The 17763-nt window shown below is 42.6% G+C and overlaps 1 protein-coding gene across 4 annotated transcripts in view; it reads left to right on the top strand.

The window, feature by feature from the left end:
- The window catches only part of LOC115164548 (mitoferrin-1-like), a 29599-nt gene extending 28487 nt beyond the window's left edge, over positions 1-1112 (top strand). For all 4 annotated transcript variants that reach the window (XM_029717155.1, XM_029717158.1, XM_029717156.1 and 1 more), the window contains one exon: positions 100-1112. In XM_029717155.1, coding sequence (XP_029573015.1) covers positions 100-632 — 533 coding nt within the window. In that variant the 3' untranslated portion in view covers positions 633-1112. The remainder of the gene's footprint in view (positions 1-99) is intronic.
- The last annotated feature ends 16651 nt before the right edge of the window (positions 1113-17763 follow it).

Below are 17763 nucleotides of genomic sequence, written 5' to 3'. Positions count from 1 at the left end.
TTTTTGTGAGGTTCTCAATTAGAAATGAGTACAGAATATGAACCCCCTTTTCTTTGTTCCCCTGTCTGTGTGACGATGCTGTCCTGCATGGTGTCTTAGTGGTGAAACAGCGGATGCAGATGTACAACTCTCCCTACCGGAACCTGTTGGACTGTGTTCGGACTATACGACATACTGAGGGGCTCGCAGCCTTCTACCGCAGCTACAGCACACAGCTGGCCATGAACATTCCCTTCCAGGCTGTCCACTTTATGACCTATGAGCTGATGCAGGAGCGGCTCAACCCCCACAGACAGTACCACCCCGGCAGCCACATACTGTCTGGGGCTGCGGCGGGGGCCGTGTCTGCAGCCATAACCACCCCGCTGGATGTGTGTAAGACCCTGCTCAACACACAGGAGAACGTAGCGCTCAGCTCCATGCACATCAGCGGTCACCTCACAGGCATGGCCAATGCCTTCAGGACAGTGTATCGCTTTGGCGGCATGGCTGCCTTCTTCAAAGGGATCCAGGCCCGGGTCATATACCAGATGCCCTCCACTGCAATTGCCTGGTCAGTCTATGAGTTCTTTAAGTACTTCCTGACCAAGCAGCAGATGGAGGGAGAGGCTGGGACAGCAGGCCCAGTCTGAGGAAGGGCTGTGGACGGTGTCGACCATCCACCACACGTATTCTGGAAGCTCCTGGTTCTCCAATGGAATCAATGGCAAAAGTCTCATCGTGTACGCAATGTCGTGTTCATAATTTATATCTGTGTGCTGTTGTGTAATAATCTTTGTTTTCTCAAAGGGAAGTCACTGCAATGGAGGAAGTTTGAAAGACTTGCTGTGGGAGTGGTAGACTGTGGCACTCCTTACCCTTCTTACCTACTCAGCAAGCCCTTCCATTGTACAGTGTCATTCATTAGAGGAGTGGAGGCTGTTACATAAACAGGAAATGCACAGAGATGGCTTGTCTTTCCATTAATGCAGAGAAAAGGGCATCTTCATATGGCAACAGGCCCTTTTCACAAATCACCTGTTCACTACGCGCATAACACTCCCAACTTCGTCTATCTCTATTTGGTGATTTGTGTTTGGCTACATTCATACAGTATGTATACTGAACAAAAATATAAATGCAACATGCAATTTCAACGATTTTACTGAGTTACAGATCATATAAGGAAATCAATCAATTTAAAGAGATTCATTAGGCCCAAATCTATGGATTTCACAAGACTGGGCAGGGGTACAGCCATTGGTGGGCCTGGGAGGGCATAGGCCCACTCATTGGGGAGCCAGGCCCAGCCAATCAGATTGAGTATTTCCCAACAAAAGGGCTTTATTACAGTCAGAAATACCACTCAGTTTCATCAGCTGTCCGGGTGGCTGGTCTCAGACGATGCTGCAGGTGAAGAAGCCAGATGTGGAGGTCCTGGGCTGGTGAGGTTACACGTGGTCTGCGTTTGTGAGGCCGGTTTGCGTACTGCCAAATTCTCTAAAACGACGTTGAAGGCGGCTTATGGTAGAGACATTAACATCTCTGGCAACAGCTCTGGTGGACATTTCTGCAGTCAGCATGCCAATTGCACGCTCCTTCAAAAATAAAGGGCCACATTTTATTGTCCCCAGCACAAGGTGCACCTGTTTTAATGATCATGCCGTTTAATCAGCTTCTTGATATGCCACACCTGTCAGGTGGATGGATTATTTTAGCAAAGGAGAAATGTTCACTAGCAGGGATGTAAAGAAATGTGTGCACATTTGTGCTTTTTTTGTGCGTATGGGGGAAAAATGGGATCTTTTATTTCAGCTCATGAAACAGAGGACCAACATTTTACATGTTGCGTTTATATTTTTGTTCAGTGTGGATCTGATATGGGAACACTTTTTTTAAATGTACTTTTCAGTGCTTGTATTTTATGTATTTGGAAGAGACACGTGGCTGTTTGCTTGATTTTATTTTCTTGTGTATTTATAAAGGACTGTTTGAACACATTCCTGAGTCTCGCTGCACAGTAAACACAGAACAATTGCCCTTTCAAAGTGCCTCTTTAGTAATGAAGTCCGCTACAAGCTAAGCTTTTTATGTTGTTCAGGTCCTAAATAGAAATAGATTGGACTGATCATCATTATTTCCATGATCATAATCATTGTTTGCCATTAAAAGGGCTTATCATTCTGTGGATTGAATCTCAAATGGTCTTTTAAATGTTACCTCTGGAAGCCAGGTTTGATCAATCATAGCAAGAAACCACTCATGTCAAAACCAAATGTACTGAAATGGTACCATATTGCTGTTTTTCCTTGGTCAGAAGGTTGGCATCATGCAATGTGGCTGTAGTCTGAGCTGAACCTTTCAAGATTAGGGATATTTTCTATTCTGTGTTAGAAATGCAGTTCTGAGAATTACATACAGTAGTGCATTGGCTCAACCCCCAAATGTTGGTTTATTTTAATTTTCATGTTGGGTATTTTCACTTTATATTGGTCTTCATTCAAACCTCTGCACCTCCCATACTCAAGACTGCAGTAGTTTAGTTTCAGTAATTTATTTTAACCACACAGTGAAGTGAGTCGGCCTCCTTTTCCTGAGCTTACTGGAATCCCTCGAAATAAGCCGTAACGGCCCAAATATTAGCCTTGTTTGAGCACGGTAGTAGGCCTATGCACTGGAATCATGCACAATGATCAAGAGTGTTAGTGGAAATTGTATAACGATCTTCTATGTTGCAGAGAATAAGCTTTTTAAAAATATTTTTATGCAATCCCTTTAAGCAGTGGATTCTGTCTGTGACAGTGAGACCAGTACTAATGGTTGACCAGATGAGCTGTTTGTTCTCTGGCATGTTTTAGCCAGTTACTGTGCTCTCCCTCTTCCCAGCATCTTGGCTCAGTGTTTTCTGCTCCGAAGACAAGACAGTTCTCCACATATTGCTGTAACCACAAAGCTGCGAGATTTGTTTGTTTTTAAATAGATGCTTATGTTTTATTTTCATTCACCAGTGAAGTATAAAGTTCTATGAGATCTCCAAAGATCAGTCCCTCAAATGTAGGCTAATTCATTCCTTGTTAAAATCCTAAAGATATGCATTGTATGCTTCCACTCGCAAACCTGTATTTCTGAAGTTAGCGGTGTGAAATAATAATAAATTAAAGGACTGCTTATTGGAAGTCCTTTCATTCCAAGCGTCATCTCCAGCCAAAATATCTTTAGCGTCTTTTTCTTTGGATTTCTTCATTTAAGCTTGTAATTTAGCTGTCTTGAGGTTTATTGCCTTATGTTTGGAAAGTATCTGTGGGTGCCTCAGCATTTTTATGAAGGGTAGCGATATGATCATTTCTTCTCCAAATGTACTGTATCTGTGGAGGCTGACGTGTTTGATGGAAGGGGATATTTTAGTCTAAACTGGGACTACCAGGTAAACGGTGGTAGAGAGAAGTTGGCACAGTACATGACCATTTGTTTTAATTTAAATTGTCACTCTCTTAATTTGAGCCTTTTCTGTGTGTGTGTTTTATAGAATTACACCTATGTTTTTGCTAAATATCACAGCTATTGTTTATTTAAATGTAAACAAATATGCAACACTAACACATTTAGGTCAATTAAATTCAAGCTTTTTTACAACTATTGGACAGCTGAAGGTTAATTCATTTGATGTTAGTTTATGGCATATTGTTGGTTCATATTTCTGAAAAGTGAATTCAAGACTTGTCTTATATGATTCTGTACAAATCAAATGTTATTTGTCACATGCACCGAATACAACAGGTGTAGACCTTACTGTGAAATTCTTACTTACAAGACCTTAACCAACAATGCAGTTCAAGAAATGGAGTTAAGAAAATGTTTAATAAATAAACTAAAGTTAAAAAAAAGAAAAGTAACACAAGAATATACCGGGATTTCTTAGAAGCGTCCGGATTAGTGTCCCGCTCCTTGGAAGCGGCAGCTCTAGCCTTTTTAGCTCGGTGTGGATGTTGCCAGTAATCCAAATGCAGAACATGCAATTTCTGTACTGACTTTTATTCAATTTGTATTAATCTTATGCTTAAATGCTTGTCATTCAGTTGATGGAATTCATTGCATTAAAAAGCACTCACCAGGTTATTTAACCCCTCCTCTTCAATAATACTGCTCTTATACATTGTTAAATGTTTAGCAGGACTGATATTCTATTTAAGAAATAGATGGGTTGGTTGATAATTCAAGATAATCAAATGTTTCCAATATTCTAATTAACTAATATTGTTCACAGATTGTCTGAAGTACCTTTTTTAGCTTCTGATAAAATATCCACAGAATGCAGGTCTTGCCTTGTTTAGACACATTGCATTACAGCCCTGGAGATATAAGGAAAAATACTTGAAGAAAAAACCTTGCTTAATTATCTAGCTTGTCTAACTTGACCGTAAGATCATTTCAACAATGTACATTGTAAGTATTATTATGTATGCCACATTAAGTGATTTTATATATTTCAATGGAGATTGGGTAATTAAAATCTTATCCAGGTATGTTCATCATGTAACATTGTTGCTGCTTTTTTGCACACAACAAAACAAGGGGGGAACCTGGGATGATATGACTAGAGTGCCATCTACAGTAAAATTTATATTTTAGATTTGGGGGAAAAAACACCATGCAAATGTTAAAATGATTGTGGTTATGCTGCTACAGTATGTAACACTGGAGCTCAAATAAAATGCAAGTGGTCAATGCTGTGTTTATTGGATAAACCTATTATTTTTGTTGACAATGATGTAAAGGAGTATCACTGAGGGCTCAATCTAAAGTAGACTGATCAGTCTACCTTAAACTTTGTTGCATTAGAACCAATAGAGGGCACTATAGTTGAAAGTTAATCTCATGGATAGCCTCCTTAATCCAGCCTGCACCCATGAGGGCACTGCTAGAGTTGTTGGCCTATATCCAAGATAGACCAGAGCTTGTCCTTTCCAAATTGAGTACCACTGTATGAGTCCTAATATCTTTATAAATCCTAGCGGTAAAACCCGGTAATGGTTACAATCCTTCTTTCACCATTCATTTTTCTGTTTGGGATTTTACTACTACTTCATATAAATCAAATGTTATTTGTCACATGCGCTGAATACAGCAGGTGTAGACCTTACTGTGAAATGCTTACTTACAAGCCCTTAACCAACAATGCAGATTTGGTTAATAACAAATAATTAAAGAGCAGCAGTAAATAACAATAGCAGGGCATACCGGTACAGAGTCAATGTGCGGGTGCACCGGTATTGAGGTAATATGTACATGTAGGTAGAGTTATTAAAGTGACTATGCATAGATAATAACAGAGAGTAGCAGCAGTGTTAAAGGGGGGGGAATGAGAATAGTCTGGGTAGCCATTTGATTAGCTGTTCAGGAGTCTTATGGCTTGGGGGTAAAAACTGTTGAGAAGCCTTTTTGTCCCAGACTTGGCACTCCGGTACCGTTTGCCATGTGGTATTAGAGAGAACTGTCTATGGCTGGGGTCTTTGACAATTTTTAGGGCCTTCCTCTGACACCGCCTGGTGTAGAGGTCCTGGAAGGCAGGCAGCTTAGCCCCAGTGAAGTACTGGGCCTTACGCACTACCCTCTGTAGTGCCTTGCGGTCGGAGGCCGAGCAGTTGCCGTAGCAGGCAGTAATGCAACCAGTCAGGATGCTCTCGATTTTGCAGCTGTAGAACCTTTTGGGGATCTCAGGACCCATGCCAAATCGTTTTAATTTCCTGAGGGGGAATAGGCTTTGTCGTGCCCTCTTCACGACTGTCTTGGTGTGTTTGGACCATTCTAGTTTGTTGTTGATGTGAACACCAAGGAACTTGAAGCTCTCAACCTGCTCCACTACAGCCCCGTCGATGAGAATGGGGGCGTGCTCGGTCCTCCTTTTCCTGTAGTCCACAATAATCTCCTTAGTCTTGGTTACGTTGAGGGATAGGTTGTTATTCTGGCACCACCCGGTCAGGTCTCTGACTTCCTCCCTATAGGCTGTCTCGTCATTGTCGGGTGGTGCCAGAATAACAATCTATCCCTCAACGTAACCAAGACTAAGGAGATGATTGTGGACTACAGGAAAAGGAGGACCGAGCACGCCACCATTCTCATCGACGGGGCTGTAGTGGAGCACCACTGTATGAGTCCTTTTCCTGAAGACTGTTCCAAGTCGGGAGAAGAACCAAACGTGCTTGCCTGTGTCTTCTCAGGAGTCCAGCAGAAACTGCAGGATGGTCATTGACTGTACTGACATTGAAGTTGCTACTCCAAGTCCGATGGATCTGCAGAATCAAACCTACTCTGTGTACCATTCAATGCACTCCTTCAAGCTACTCCTGGGAGTTGCACCTAATGCGATGATAACATACTGCAGTGATCTGGATCTGTGTCGGACAAAGCCATTGTCCAGAAGTCAGGGTTTGAGAAGATCTTCACACCTGGATACATGATTTTGGCAGACAAAGGTTTTGATCCAGAGCTTGATGGCTGCAGGAGTTACTGTGAACTTTTCTCCATTCCTGAACCACGGAAGGTTCACAGAGTGCGATACATCTCACAAAAGACATGGCGAAAAACAGGATCCATGTTGAGAGGATGTTGACTAGCATTGTTAAATACCCACCACTGAGTGCATCCCTCAGACCATCTGATGCATGGACATCCTGTGGCAGTGTGAGCAGAGCACAAGTGTCCAGTTGTGGAGACTGCAGCACATCGAGCCTGTGGACGAACAGGTCAGTAGCTCATCAAATATGATACAATATTGTGTAAAACATTGAATTTGGCCTACCAGACGAGCTAAATAACGTCTATGCTCGTTTCGAGGCAAGTAACACTGAAACATGCATGAGAGCATCAGCTGTTCCGGATGACTGTGTGATCATGCTATCCGCAGCCGATGTAAGACCTTCAAACAGGTCAACATTCACAAGACCAGACCGATTACCATGACGTGTACTGCGAGCATGCGCTGACCAACTGGCAAGTGTCTTCACTGATATTTTCAACCTCTCCCTATCCGAGTCTGTAATACCAACATGTTTTAAGCAGACCACCATAGTCCCTGTGCCCAAGAACACTAAGGTAACCTGACTACATTATTCTTATTTTTCTTCACATATCTTTTTAAAATATTTTTCTAAACTCAACTTCAAAACACTCTCCTGCAACCCGCCTCACCCAATATGGTGTGGATCTGTTTTTTTTCCTAAAGTGTTTTTATTTACCTCGAATCCGGAATCCCCCAACAGAAGCTAGCCAGCTCACTAGCTACTAGCTAGTAGTCAGCTAACCACTGCTAGCGGTCATCAGCTAACCTTTGGCTCGGAAAGCTCTCGCCAGTTTGTACAACGCGACTCAAACCAGAGCATACCGGACCTATTTTCTGACCATATCCCTGGATTCCTACCGCAAGCTCTGGACATTTTCACCTGGATCATCGCAGCTAGCTAGCTGCTATCCGAGTGACTACTGGCTAACGTCGGTCCCGGAGCAAGCACCAATTAGCCTGGAGCTAGCCCATGATTGGCCCTTTCTCCCGGCTGGCTAAAGAGGCCCATCAGCCACTCCTGGGCTACAATACCTGGACCCCTTCTACTGCCGGTATGGGGCCGTATGGAACCCCGCCGATCCTTCACAACTGGACTACAATGTAATCTGCTCGAGGGGGTACTCAACTGGCCTCTACATCGCCACGTCCCCTGAATGCCCATCTGCTAGCCGTGCCCCGCTAGCTGCTAGCCGCAGCCCACTAGATGTCTAGAGCATATTGGACTGTTAGCTGTATAGATCCATCGGCCAATTTATTGGGCCACTATACCTTTTTTGCCAATTGGACTTGGATCCCTCTGCTACTCGGAACCCTACTAATCCATCATGACTGGTATATCGACGTCACCGCAAGCAGAGGCTAAAACAGACTTTCCCTCCATCGAGACGTCCCTCTAAGGCCCTTCTGCTAGCTTGCTAGCCCCGGCCTGCTAGCTGTCTGAATCGCCGTGTCTCCAGCCAGCCCAACCACTCACTGGACCCCTATTGATCACCCAGCTACGCATGCCTCTCCCTAACATCAATATGCCTTGTCCATTACTGTCCTGGTTAGTGATTGTCTTATTTCACTGTAGAGCCTCTAGTCCTGCTCAATATGCTTTAACCTACCATTTTAGTTCCACCTCCCACATATGCGGTGACATCACCTGGTTTAAACATCTCTAGAGACAATATCTCTCTCATCATTACTCAATGCCTAGGTTTACCTCCAATGTACTAACATCCTACCATACCTCTGTCTGTACATTATGCCTTGAATCTATTCTATCGGGCCCAGAAACCTGCTCCTTTTACTCTCTGCTCTGAACGCATTAGACGACCAGTCCTGATAGCCTTCAGCCGTACCCTTATCCTATTCCTCCTCTGTTCCTCTGGGGATGTAGAGGTTAATCCAGGCCCTGCAGTGCCTAGCTCCACTCCCACTCCCCAGGTGCTCTCATTTGTTGACTTCTGTAACCGTAAAAGCCTTGGTTTCATGCATGTTAACATTAGAAGCCTCCTCCCTAAGTGTATTTTATTCACTGCTTTAGCACACTCTGACAACCTGGATGTCCTAGCCGTGTCTGAATCCTGGCTTAGGAAGACCACCAAAAACACTGAAATTTCCATCCCTAACTATAACATTTCCCGACAAGATAGAACTGCCAAAGGGGGCGGAGTTGCAATCTACTGCAGAGTTCTGTTTTACTATCCAGGTCTGTACCCAAACAATTCGAGCTTCTACTTCTAAAAATCCACCTTTCCAGAAACAAGTCTCTCACCGTTGCCGCTTGCTATAGACCACCCTCTGCCCCCAGCTGTGCCCTGGACACTATATGTGAATTGATTGCCCCCCATCTATCTTCCGAGCTCGTGCTGCTAGGTGACCTAAACTGTGACATGCTTAACACCCCGGCCATCCTACAATCTAAGCTTGATGCCCTCAATCTCACACAAATGATCAATGAACCCACCAGGTACAACCCCAAATTCATAAAAACGGGCACCCTCATTGATATCATCCTAACCAACTTGCCCTCCAAATACACCTCTGCTGTTTTCAACCAAGATCTCAGCAACCTATTCCCCCTCGGGAGACTGAAAAATTTGGCATGGGTCCTCAGATCCTCAAAAGGTTTTACAGCTGCACCATCAAAAGCATCCTGATGGGTTGCATCACTACCTGGTATGGCAACTACTCGGCCTCCGACTGCAAGGCACTACAGAGAGTTGTGCGTACGGTCCAGTACATCACCGGGGCCAAGCTTCCTGCCATCCAGGACCTCTATACCAGGCGGTGTCTGAGGAATTGTCAAAGACTCCAGCCACCCTAGTCATAGACTGTTTTCTCTGCTACCGCATGGCAGGTGGTACCGGAGTGCCAAGTCTAGATCCAAGAGGCTTCTAAATAGCTTCTACCCACAAGCCTTAAGACTCCTGAACAGCAAATCAAATGGCTACCCAGACTATTTACATTGCCCCCCCACCCCACCCCCCCTACGCTGCTGCTACCCAAACGGCGTTCCTTACAGGTGAAGGGTGGCTATTTGAAGAATCTCAAATATAAAATATAATTTAATTGAACACTTTTTTGGTTACTACATTATTCCATGTGTTATTTCATAGTTTTGATGTCTTCACTGTTATTCTATAGTGTAGAAAATAGTAAAAATAAAGAAACTCTTGAATGGGTAGGTGTTCTAAAACTTTTGACCGGTAGTGTAAATTCCTACTGTGCACATGATAAAATGCTATGTTAATTGTGTTGTACCACTGAATGAAACTGTGAGATGCACTCAGACCAGCCTTTGTGATTGAACTTACATTAATTAACTACAGTACTTTAGTTGGCTGCTTTGAGCAAAACTTGTATGTAATATAACATTCTGGGAGCCTAGTGTGCGTATGAACTATTTGGAATATTTTTGGACCCTTGGCTTCCCTGAAAACGGGTACTGACAGGAGGTGCGACTAGAACGCTGATCCAGTGCCTCCCCCCCCCCCCAAAAAAAAACAAAAAAAAACAAATTGGAATTAAACCGCAATGTAAGACCAAAAACGGATTTGTGCGAGAACTATTTACAAGATATTTAGATGTTCACTGTTGCAGTGCCAATTTTGTGAGCCTGTGGTCCTTGAAAAGCTCCTCTAGTCCAGCAATATGAGTCTGCCCAAGGTCGTCACGCTGGATGGTGATGGAGGGTTTGGTGGTCCACACAACGAAGGATAAAGTGTCCCTTCCAGTGATGTGGAGCTGCCCTTGAACCTGGTGCCAGTAAGGAGGATCTTCACGGAGGCTGTAAGACACCCCCTCTGGATATAGAAATCCTTTGACTTCACTGCCTCTTCAATGGTAAGGTCCCTTGCACCATACGGTCGCTTAACCTCCACCACTGTTGTGGTGCCCACCAGACCATCTGGTGATTCCAGGATACCAGACCATGTGACCCAAAGTCCTGACTCCTGCACATCCATCCCTGTAGCCATTTTGAATGCCTTGATGTTCTCCTCTTTATCTGTGCTTCACTTTACAGACAACACCCCATCCAATGACACCTTGAAATGTATTTGTTGTAATAAATGTGCCAAATAAATAGTTTTCTTTTATTGATGACATTACAGCTGTAGAATATTTCATAAACTGTAATTTTCACATGAGGACAAGTGCAGTTTTTCCATAAACTTTTTTTGTTAACTTGGGATTTTATCACTTGACATATCAATCATATAGTGGGAAGGATCCTATAAATCAAAACGGAATGCATGTAGCACTCTGAATAAATAAATACTTTGCCTTTTTGAAGATTTGTCTCTGGTCACAAAACTACAATACAGGCTAGATGTCTAAACAAAAGTCCATTCTGAATGTCAATAGATTGTTTTATTCATTCTCAATGACAACATTCTAGAATTACCGCTCATCGAGTTACCGCTAATCAAAGTCTGGTATCAGGGGTAATCTGGTTAATAATTATGTCATTGAATAAGTGGTTCTTTGTATAGAAAACATTGTATTGCTAAGATGCTCAAACTTAATAGCTATGCTCACCGACACCGGATAAGTTGCGTCATGCTGGCCCTGACCAAACCGGTAAGTTGCCTCTAACCATAGTGGTCTTCTTCCCTTTTAATGTTGTTTTCCTCATCCTTGAAAAATGCCATAAGGGAGGAAATGGACACCAAGTTCACATACTGTACAAACAATTATCTAGGCTAAGTAAAGCAAAAAATGTTTTTGATCTACTACTCTGTTACCTAGCTAATGTGTTGTCTGTGGCCTAGCTTGGACAGAGGAAAGGGGATGGAAATGAATGGATTGGGCACAGGTCTCTGGGCACGCTGGTTAACGTAGCTGACAGCTTTAAGTGCAGAAATTTCCTGCAGGAATTTGTAGTCTTGCTGTGGTATTCTCTGTTGCTAATTAGCATTTCGAATTTGAGAGTAAATTGAGGTGAATATATTGACAAAACTCACCTTGTCTGAGAGAGAATTACATGGCTATCAAAATGTCACACCAGGGTAAGCCTACACAAAACACAGACCTTATGTGAAGTAGATTTAAAATTCCAGATGCAAAAATGAATGGGGGAAAAACGATTGGAACCATTACTGGGTATTATGACGAGTCCACTGTGCCGGTCTATGGGAGCAAATTAATTATAGTGGGCAGAGCTAGTGAGATCCTATTGGCGCATTCTAGCATTTATTTGCATATTTCCATTAGAGAACGCCTTTGCAATAGCTCAATTCGCCCTTGCACTCCTAAACAACGCAATTTTTAAAAACTTTGGCAAAGGGTAAAGTCTACAAAACGCAATCCATTCTTTGTTACATATTCTAGTTTGGGAAACAGAAAACTGTATGGAGATCAAATGTTTCATCGATGAGAAAATGAGCAGGAAGTCGGACAAAATCCACCTCGCTCCATCTTCTCCCACTTGCCTGCCACAGGGCTTCCTCTCATCACCATATTTGTTAGTAAGTGGAAATGCCAACTGGATGCTTCACATTTTATACATCCGGTGAAAAATCTGTCTCATCTATGCCTATATGCATTCAGTATTTTCTGAAATAATTTTGAAATAACTTAATTTAGTCTCTTAGCTAATCACCTATGCTTTGACCGTTTTAGAGCTGTAATAACTGAAAAACATTTGAAATAACTTTTTCCTTAGTATTGTATCTACAATGCTATGAATGTATTCACCAATCACATACATAATATGAGTTATACATGTCCCAAGACACGTACACTCCTAGAGGGCCTGCTGTCCCCTTTGTGTTTTGTTTTTCCTTGCTGGCTGTTTATCTGTATGAATGGCCCATGTCGCTGTCCTTGTCATTCTGCTCTGCTCTCTAATCACTTTATCTGCAGTAAACCGTCCCACCACTTTGTGTCTCTGTCTTTGAGATAAGGTCGTTGGAAATTTCAACAGACTGGATCCATACACACACTCACATTCTCTTAACCATGCTGCTAAAACACACACACACTGCTCACACACACTTTGCTCAAGACAGTACGTACGTACAATCAATGACAACCATCTGACGAGTCGGATGCAAGGTATATCTGCAGATGGGAGAAGAAAGGAGCTGTGCTGGTACCATGTTACATCAGGGATCCAGTTTCACCGCTGTCCTGGGAAGTTTATGAATCTTCCCTTGTGCAACGATCTGGGCTGATTTTAAACCACCTTATCAGCTCCAGCAAATTTGTTAGCCAGTCACGGCATATTGGAGCACTGACAATGACTGTCTTTGTGGTGAAGTTCGGTTTTCCCCTGTCTTTAAAGGAAGAAATCTGTTAGTTTTCCAAAGTATGTGTGGGTACCATGAAGAGCTGTATGATGGCTTCTTGACCACTCTGTGTGGGCCAATCAGATTCATGAGGAGATGGGACAGACAAGCACAGGACCAAACAGAGGCAACATGCAGGTATTTAAAAAAAAATCATAAAATAAACTTGAGAAATATTGATTTAATTCTGTTCAGACATTATGGGCACATTTCCATGAAACCTTGCTTCACTTTAGTCATTACAGATATACCACTGTCAAAAAATAACTCATAAGGAATAATATTACATTATTTGGTTATTTATTTTTTTCCTCCGCAATTTCGTGATATCCAGTTTGGTAGTTACAGTCTTGTCCATTTGCTTCAACTCCCGTACGGACTCGTTAGAGGCGAAGGTCGAGAGCCATGCGTCCTCCGAAACACAACCCTGCCAAGCCGCACTGCTTCTTTACACACTGCCCTCTTAACCCGGAAGCCACCCGCACCAATGTGTCGGAGGAACACTACAGCTGCCGACCGAAGTCAGCATGCATGCACCTGCCAGTGTCTGTCCTATATCTAGGAGATATATGAAATATTAGGAAATATGTTTTTTTGGACACATCCTTAACCCTTTATTTTTGTTGGCACAAAACTACCTCCATACTTCCATTTGTTTGTATGGGTTACCTTCAGACGAGTCCCGTGACACTTGTGGCACAACGGAGAACATCGTGTTCTCGAGAGTCCCCTTTTCATAGTGGTCATAATAGTTTGTAATGGGGATTTTTGTATTATGTCACTTAGATTGATGCACAGTTAAGTCAATAGACTTAAATATTTTTAAAGACTCGTAAGAAAACAATGTGGTGTCCCTCTGTTCCCATGCAGTTTCTCTTTCTATAGTATGGCAACTATGGACTCATGGCACTCACTTTTTCTTGCCACTGTAAACATTGCAGTATGTGAACCCTTTGGAAATGCATGGATTTCTGCATAAATTGGTCATAACATTTGATCTGATCTTCATCTAGGTCACAACAATAACCCACAATAATAACACACAAACAATTATACGCTTGTCTTTATTGAACACACCATGTAAACATTCACAGTGCAGGGTGGGAAAAGTACAGTGAGGGAAAAAAGTATTTGATCCCCTGCTGATTTTGTACATTTGCCCACTAACAAAGAAATGATCAGTCTATAATTTTAATGGTAGGTTTATTTGAACAGTGAGAGACAGAATAACAACAACAAAAATCCAGAAAAACGCATGTCAAAAATGTTATAAAATGATTTTCCTTTTAATGAGGGAAATAAGTATTTGACCCCTCTGCAAAACATGACTTAGTACTTGGTGGCAAAACCCTTGTTGGCAATCACAGAGGTCAGACGTTTCTTGTAGTTGGCCACCAGGTTTGCACACATCGCAGGAGGGATTTTGTCCCATTCCTCTTTGCAGATCTTTTCCAAGTCATTAAGGTTTCGAGGCTGACGTTTGGCAACTCGAACCTTCAGCTCCCTCCACAGATTTTCTATGAGATTAAGGTCTGGAGACTGGCTAGGCCACTCCAGGACCTTAATGTGCTTCTTCTTGAGCCACTCCTTTGTTGCCTTGGCCGTGTGTTTTGGGTCACTGTCATGCTGGAATACCCATCCACGACCCATTTTCAATGCCCTGGCTGAGGGAAGGAGGATCTCACCCAAGATTTGACGGTACATGGCCCCGTCCATCGTCCCTTTGATGCAGTGAAGTTGTCCTGTCCCCTTAGCAGAAAAACACCCCCAAAGCATAATGTTTCCACCTCCATGTTTGACGGTGGGGATGGTGTTCTTGGGGTCATAGGCAGCATTCCTCCTCCTCCAAACACGGCGAGTTCAGTTGATGTCAAAGAGCTCAATTTTGGTCTCATCTGACCACAACACTTTCACCCAGTTGTCCTCTGAGTCATTCAGATGTTCATTGGCAAACTTCAGACGGGCATGTATATGTGCTTTCTTGAGCAGGGGGACCTTGCGGGCGCTGCAGGATTTCAGTCCTTCACGGCGTGATGTGTTGCCAATTGTTTTCTTGGTGACTATGGTCCCAGCTGCCTTGAGATCATTGACAAGATCCTCCCATGTAGTTCTGGGCTGATTCCTCACCGTTCTCATGATCATTGCATCTCCACGGGGTGAGATCTTGCATGGAGCCCCAGGCCGAGGGATATTGACAGTTCTTTTGTGTTTCTTCCATTTGCGAATAATCGCACCAAATGTTGTCACCTTCTCACCAAGCTGCTTGGCGATGGTCTTGTAGCCCATTCCAGCCTTGTGTAGGTCTACAATCTTGTCCCTGACATCCTTGGAGAGCTCTTTGGTCTTGGCCATGGTGGAGAGTTTGGAATCTGATTGATTGATTGCTTCTGTGGACAGTTGTCTTTTTTACAGGTAACAAGCTGCGGTTAGGAGCACTCCCTTTAAGAGTGCTCCCAAAAATCCAGAAATCTTTCTGATTGAGAGGGGGTCAAATACTTATTTCCCTCATTAAAATGCAAATCAGTTTATAACATTTTTGACATGCGTTTTTCTGGATATTTTTGTTGTTATTCTGATTCTCACTGTTCAAATAAACCTACCATTACAATTATAGACTGATCATTTCTTTGTCAGTGGGCAAACGTACAAAATCAGCAGGGGATCAAATACTTTTTTCCCCCACTGTATGTGAACCCTTGGATTTAATAACTGGTTGACCCATCTTTTGCAGCAATAACCTCAACCAAACGTTTTCTGTAGTTGCGGATCAGACCTGCACAATGGTCAGAAGGAATTTTGGACCATTCCTTTTACATAACTGTTTCAGTTCAGCAATATTCTTGGGATGTCTGGTGTGAACTGCTCTCTTGAGGTCATGCCAGAGCATCTCAATCGGGTTGAGGTCAGGACTATGACTGGGCCACTCCAGAAGGCATATTTTCTTCTGTTGAAGCCATTCTGCTGTTGGTTTACTTCTGTGTTTTGAGTCGTTGTCCTGTTGCATCACCCAACTTCTGTTGAGCTTCAATTGGTGGACAGAGCCTAACATTCTCCTGCAAAATGTCTTGATAAACTTGGGAATTCATTTTTCTGTCGTTGATAGCAAGCTGTCCAGGCCCTGAGGCAGCAAAGCAGCCCCAAACCATGATGCTCCCCCACCATACTTTACAGTTGGGATGAGGTTTTGATGTTGGTGTGCTGTGCCATTTTTTTTCTCCACACATAGTGTTGTGTGTTCCTTCCAAACAACTGAACTGTAGTTTCATCTGTTCACAGAATATTTTTCCAGTAGCGCTGTAGAACATCTAGGTGCACTTCTGCAAACTTCAGACTTGCAGCAATGTTTTTTTTGGACAGCAGTGGCTTCTTCCGTAGTGTCCTCCCATGAACACCATTCTTGTTTATTTTTTTATGTATCGTAGACTCGTCAACAGAGATGTTAGCATGTTCCAGAGATTGCTGTAAGTCTTTAGCTGACACTCTTGGATTCTTCTTAACCTCATTGAGCATTCTGCGCTGTGCTCTTGCAATCATCTTTGCAGGACGCCCACTCCTAGGGAGAGTAGCAACAGTGCTGAACTTTCTCCATTTATAGACAATTTGTCTTACATTGGACTGATGAACATCAAGGCTTTTAGAGATATTTTTGTAACCCTTTCCAGCTTTATGCAAGTCAACAATTCTTAATCTTAGGTCTTCTGAGATCTCTTTTGTTCAAGGCATGGTTCACATAAGGCAATGCTTTTTGTGAATAGCAAACTCACATTTTGTGAGTGTTTTTTATAGGACAAGGCAGCTCTAACCAACATCTCCAATCTCATCTCATTGATTGGATTCCAGGTTAGCTGACTCCTGACTCCAATTAGCTTTTAGAGAAGTAATTCGCCTAGGGGTTCACATATACTTTTTCCAACCTACACCGTGAATGTTGAAATTATGTATTCAATATAGACAAGAAAAATACAATCATTTGTGTGTTATTAGTTTAAGCACACTATGTTTGTCTGTTGTTGTGACTTAGATGAAGATCAGATCAAATTTGATGACCAATTTATGCAGATATCCAGGTAATTCCAAAGGGTTCACATACTTTTTCTTACTTTTCTTTTCTTGGCTCCACGAGTGTGTTAATATGTTACAGTGGGGGCTTATGAGCCTCTCTGTGTGGGAAGGTGCATTGGGACCTTCCAACCCCTCATCTTTGACTTTGGGAAAGCCAGTTTGTCCAGGTGGCAGAGACACTCCCTCTGTCTGAGCCTAAAGAAAGATGTGAAGGAAGAGACAGACACGGAGGATGATGTTTTACTCTACTGCATTTGTAAATCAATGTACCGTGTCCCTCTCAGCTCTTGGAAGTGCAGGCGTCACAAGGGCAAGTGGGGTAATAATAGTTCTAACCTTCAGCTATGCCTGTCACCAAGCTCCTTTATCTTGATGGACATGTTCTTTTACACCATGTTGCCAGAGACACACTGAGAGATACTGATCTCCTCTCTTCACATCTAATTGCTCCAAGGGCCTTGTTCACAAAATATAGCTTGCTAGAGATGAAGGGAGACCACTTCTGTTATTTGAGCACTTGAATGGGGATTTAGTCATCTTTTTTAAAGTTATTCTTTCATTCAGACATCTGTTTAAATTAACCTGTCCAGTGTTTCCAGATTTCTATGAAATTGTACCTATAATTAATTACAATATGAGTGAAAAATGTTCCTTCCAATTAAAAAATAAAAAAATAAAGTATGTTAAAAGCAGCTTTTAAGTGTTTGGAATGGTGTGGGTGTACCCCAACAACAGAATGGTGTGGGAGTATACCGGTCATGAACAATATTCATACAAATAGACCACTGATTGGCTAGCTGACATCATTCTCTGTGAAGAAATAGCAAGCATTTTTGAAACGGTCGGTATGATGTGATTTTTTTTCAATTTATGCCTTTGTCACAA

The sequence above is a fragment of the Salmo trutta genome, chromosome 27, assembly GCF_901001165.1.
Source record: "Salmo trutta chromosome 27, fSalTru1.1, whole genome shotgun sequence".
Lineage (NCBI taxonomy): Eukaryota > Metazoa > Chordata > Actinopteri > Salmoniformes > Salmonidae > Salmo > Salmo trutta.
The sequence above is the reverse complement of the archived record's forward strand: the minus strand, read 5'-3'. Positions and strand labels throughout refer to the sequence as shown.